This window comes from Curcuma longa, chromosome 2 (assembly GCF_044706935.1).
Source record: "Curcuma longa cultivar G26 ecotype Majalengka, Jawa Barat chromosome 2, ITB_CL_G26_1.1, whole genome shotgun sequence".
In the NCBI taxonomy this organism is placed as follows: domain Eukaryota; kingdom Viridiplantae; phylum Streptophyta; class Magnoliopsida; order Zingiberales; family Zingiberaceae; genus Curcuma; species Curcuma longa.
Window position 1 is genome coordinate 11,939,402 of NC_133862.1, and position 5,204 is coordinate 11,944,605.

Below are 5,204 nucleotides of genomic sequence, written 5' to 3' on the forward strand. Positions count from 1 at the left end.
CCTGAAAATAAAAACTCTTAGATAAGAGATTGAAGACATATAGACTAGTACTCTTTAAGCAAGAGATGTGAAGATTTGGCGACAAGAGATTAATTACATGTGAATTTTATCCTATTTCAAAGTGATTTTTATCCTTATTGATACAGCTTAACTATTAGATTTTAGAGAGATGGGCTAATGATACTAAACTAGAATGAAATTTTAAAAAAATATTAAATCTTCAATAGAAACAGCCTGGAAACAGCCTCTTGCCAAAAAAATTAAATCTTCACTCCGCATAGCTTCGTGCAGCCCTTATTAAACAGAAACAACACTATTAGGTTGGATTTGATAAGAAATTCAGATAAATTAATAAAGTTGGCCATTATTCCTATCAATCTCACACAACCATGAAGTCATTTCCTCTCAAACTATGACCAAAATACTTTGAAATAACTTCATTTGAATGTAAAGATCAAGGCCAAAACATCAGAGGCAAGAAACACCACCAAGCCACCTCTCAAAAGCCACCAGCGCCTCATGGGGCATGTACTCAGTCACAGTGTGGCCGCCACCCTGTTCATAACAAGGTTTCTTATTTATTTTAATTTGCATGTTCATGGAAAAAAAACAATCAAAGAGATCTAGATTTGTCACCTTGAATGTGGCAAAGCAAAGGTTGTTTTCAAATTCTACAGCATACCTGTTCCAAGAACAAAATGGATGTTAAAGTTTGAAAATTTGGATTACTGTGATGAACAAGCTTATTGAAGAAAACTGACTGGCTTACCCAGCGATGCTGCCATCAACCTTCCAGGGATGCCATTTGTTGATGACAGAGTAGTTGAATGATTTCAGCCATTGAAGTTGTCCAGTATATGGAAGCACCAGGTCATGATCCCCACTGAAAAGGATTAAGAAAAGAGAAGAACAGCCTCTTAAGTCACCAAAATTATTCATCTCGAGTGATTCAAGTTGATGTGATTACTTGTAGATGAACACTTTGTATCCTCTCTTTGTCAGGTTCAAGTGATACTCTGTGGTACTCCACACCGATCTCTCATAGTTTATCCGTTTTGTGCACCTAATCCATTGCCCAGCCACTTCCCTCTGCAGAACATGAGTCAATCTTTTTTGTTCTTCCAGATGATCGTAACAAAGTCTAAGAACACTGCACTGCACTTACAGGAGCAGCGTTTACAATTCGTCTTGAATTTTCAGGTTCAAACAGTCTTTCTGAGGCCAGTTCATAACCCTGTCAAGAACAATCTGTCAGTGAGTTTTCCTGGAAAGCTACTGCAAACATTTGTTGTTCTCTGTAAATTGCTCACATGGCACTCTTCATTAAAGGGACTTGCACCATGCATGGTCTCGTACATCTTGAGAGAATCATGTTCATAGGACTCCATGTTCACTGCCATGTCGAAATGGCACCGCAAGCAAAGTACATGGTAAGGGTTGATGCCTTCAATGTGCTGCACCAAAAGAGTAGTGCATATTGTTCCATGTAACAGTGCAACAGACCTTACAGACTTTAAACTTGTAGTGGGTATAAGAAACTTGACTCACCGACTGAAAAATTTCTAAGTTCCTCAAGCAATCAGGATCGTCGTTGTCGATATATTTGCCTTGGCAAGAACTAGCCAAGTCCTGAGAAGAATTGGGAATGAGTTGATTGGAACTGCATTAGCACAAGTACCACAAATTGCAACATACACTATAAAGGCACCTGGTAGTGTTCATCTGAGATTAGCCCTATTCTATTTGCAAATGGCACCACGGCACTTCTTTCAAAATCGACATCGTATCCTCCATTGCCTATTGAGTAGCCCTGTGAGATTTGTGAGAGAAAAAAGTGGCTTATGTTTTAGTATCATAAGAATACAAAAGAGGTAAGGAACCAAAGAGTGACAGTATGAAAAGTGATGTTAGTAACATAACCTTTAAGTTTATCCTTGGTTCTTTACCGGATTCTATTCCTGAAATTAGACACAGACACCTTTGTTAAGACAATGAAATGAGATTAAACAGCAGGCAACATGATGAATCATTCAAAGCACTGGAAGAGCAGAGGTCCTCTTTGGTTGGATCTTCATCATCAGACATACCATTTGCAATTTCTTGGGCTAATGGTGGCACAACGACACCGGTATACGAGCAGGCTGCCAAAAAAAGAGGATTGGGAAGGAACTCAGGGTACTTAGAATACCACTGCATATATAGAATGTGTTAGTGCCATTAATTATATAGAAACTATTTGGGATGAAATGATAATTATATATGTATATATATTTTGCCAAACCTTTATTAGAAAATCATACAAATCAGATACTGTTTTGTCATCGTTTGTAATATAGTCGTCGGTGTTTTCAGCATATGAGTATCCAGTTCCTATTGGAGAATCCACAGAAAGAATGCTAGAAATCTGCAAAACATGTAGCAGCATTAGTTGATATTCTGTGATTCCTGTGGTTTCTATTCTTCTAAATGTAAGCCAACAACTCAGTGATAGAATCATGAAACCCCAACAAATTCATTGTGTTTTGCAATGGAAACTTGAATGAAATATAACAACAATTGGTATGGATGATTATATGATTTCTAGTGGCAACAAAGCTATGGATGATTGATGTTAGTGGGTTCAAAAAAAAATTAAAAACTACATCAAACAGTAACTTCAGGATTATTATACCAATTTTACAGTCTAAAAAAATAGACCATGTCTGATTGAGAACATGATTTTTTTTTTACACAAGTCACAAGAAAAAACATATTGGTACCTTAGTCCATGAGTAGGGACTTAGCCTAGTTTTCGGTTGCCTCGTGTAGTGAAATGAATCAGGCACCACCTCAAAAGGACCTGAAGCAAGCCAACATTCAAGTGAGTGAAGAAACCAACATCTAGAGAGTAATCCAAGAATTCATAATTGCGAATGAAATGATTAGTATCAAAAAGTGATATCACAAGTATCCAAGGTTGTCTAGATAGAAGCTACAAAATGAATGCAAATAAACTAAAGATGTCTTACCAACAAGATGTGCAAGTGCATCAAGTCCAGAACAACCAGGACCACCTGTTATCCATAGTGTTATTGGATCTTCTGAAGGATTTCTTTCCGAAGTTGCAAAGTAATAATACATATGTCTCTTGTGTTCTTCATCCCCTAAACCTATGTACCTACTCAATATGTCATATAAAAAACAAACGAATGTGAATCGAATAGAAACAAATGAATAATGGAATCCAACAAAAGAACATAGCATTATATATTGTGGAGATGATAATGTGTTTTTTAAGGGGAAATGATAGATGATAAGGCGAAACTGATTGTATTTTTGTGTCTTACCCGGCATAGTGTTTGGAAGGAAATTCGCCATCGAATCCAGGAAATTGCTTCACCTCTGCATCAATTGGTGCTCCTCCAACAGAAATTAAAAATGACAGCATCAAAATAAGAGTCATGAGAACATTTGATGCCATGATATCTTTTGATCTCTTCTATGCTCTAATTCTTCATTAAAATGAAAATAGAACTCAACTGATGAAAGGTGCAAGTGTTCTATAGTGAGAGGTGAGAATAAAAGGAAAACATTTACATCTATTAAAACCTACCAAAACCAGATTTAAAAAAAAAAAACAAGTTTGGGTGGGAATAAAGGGAAATATGTTGGATGAATTAATACTTGCCTTTATACATTAACTAAAAGAGAAACAAGCTTTCTTTTTCAGTATTGGAGTAACAAAGAAATAATAAAAAAAAATCTATGTTTCCAAAATAAGATGATTTAATAATTAAACTATCTTTTAATTAGGAGAATTTAAAGAGGTAAGTTATAGAGTGTCTTGGCACAATTGGTGCAATAAGCAAGTTGCAATTAGTATTTTATCAATTTATAATTTGTCATATTTTCAGACAATATAAAAAGCGATGAAAATTTACTAACGGATATAGTTGCTGCCAAATAGGTCTATATTTTATAAAATTTCTTAAGTAAGGTTAAAAGAAATGAAAGCTCAATCAATTTTGAATTTGAGACTCTCTCCATTTAGCTTTCCTTTTTTTTGTTTTTTTTTTAAAAAAAATTTCTCATTCCTTGTAGTCTCTCTTCTTTAATGACCTTACATAAGAATTTACCTTTTAAATTAAATGAATAAGAGAATGAGAAAATTATTTTTTTTAAAAAAAGAGAAATTTTATTGTTGAATCATGTTATGTTATGGATCTTATAATTTTGAAAATAAGTTTGGAAAATTTTGAAGGATATATTCAATTCTTTCTCATAAATGTTATGGTTTGAGGTGTTCTTTGTTTGACATATGGCTAGAGTTAAAAAATTACATATGATTTACATGTAGCTATCCATTATTCAAATTGGATTACTTGGCTATTGAAGATTTTGTTGAGCTTAGCAACATGCAACATTCGAATTGTTTGGCCTCTCGCTATCCATCTTCCTCGGTTGCCTCTATCCATCACCTTTATTTGTCGGCTCCAACCTCCACCAATCCATTGAATCTACCACCTTACAACATAGATGAGAGCTAAATTGAACAAGCAAATTATAGATCCCGTCCTCTTGTCTCACTATTGGCTTTGCTCATCCCTTTCCTTAGCCGAGACCCAACCTACTTACCACCTTCACACTCCCATTCAAACCATATCATCTTCCATTGTTGTCACCACTAACCATATATCCCCTTCCCATGCAAAGCACTCCTTTCTCTTTGATGCTATATATAATTCACAAGAGTGTATTAGATAATCTTGGGGGTTCAACAAGAGTATAAAAAGACTATAAAATAAACAAGAGAAAGAGAATTCTGAGCAGTTGAATTGTTATTTGAGAAGTTATCTTCTCTCAAGAGTGTATTAGATAATCTTCAGTGAATCTCATTTTGGAGAAGTGAAAAATTAAAAAAGATAATAAATTTCTCCAAAACAGGATTATATACATATATATATATTTGCAAGCAATCTAACGACAGAGGTAAAATCAAATATAAGAAAATTGAGTTACAAGTAAGAAATGAAGAACAAGTAAATGTTAATACAAATTACTGACAATTGAGTAATATTGTTACAAGATACAAATGATACATCCATCATTCCCCAAACATGATCGCTGAGAAGAAGATGAAATTCTTTCAGCCCCAAACAACAAAAATAAGAGGAGAAATGTACTGAGAATGAGAAGAGCTGTACCTCTTCAATTGAGTAAGGTTT

At 34.6% G+C, this 5,204-nt stretch overlaps 1 protein-coding gene across 1 annotated transcript; it reads right to left on the bottom strand.

Annotated features, from left to right (window-relative positions):
* Positions 1 to 468: 468 nt before the first annotated feature.
* On the bottom strand, positions 469 to 3,460 carry LOC141821627 (serine carboxypeptidase 1-like). Its single transcript, XM_074708997.1, has 14 exons — positions 3,327 to 3,460; positions 3,009 to 3,157; positions 2,760 to 2,839; positions 2,282 to 2,404; positions 2,040 to 2,190; positions 1,921 to 1,958; positions 1,709 to 1,810; positions 1,549 to 1,629; positions 1,311 to 1,454; positions 1,166 to 1,234; positions 968 to 1,089; positions 770 to 883; positions 637 to 682; positions 469 to 555 (listed from the first exon to the last, which is right to left on the bottom strand). Exons 1-14 carry the CDS (start codon positions 3,458 to 3,460, stop codon positions 469 to 471), a joined length of 1,440 nt encoding a protein of 479 aa, XP_074565098.1.
* Positions 3,461 to 5,204: the final 1,744 nt, after the last annotated feature.

Bases quoted from the DNA above. Each gene is read 5' to 3' on its own strand.
- LOC141821627 (XM_074708997.1), bottom strand. From the start codon at position 3,460: ATGGCATCAAATGTTCTCATGACTCTTATTTTGATGCTGTCATTTTTA. The intron at 2,191-2,281 runs GTTTGGCAAAAT...CTATATATGCAG, and splicing joins TGTATGATTTTCTAATAAAG to TGGTATTCTAAGTACCCTGA. The intron at 1,090-1,165 runs GTAAGTGCAGTG...CATGTTCTGCAG, and splicing joins GAATTGTAAACGCTGCTCCT to AGGGAAGTGGCTGGGCAATG.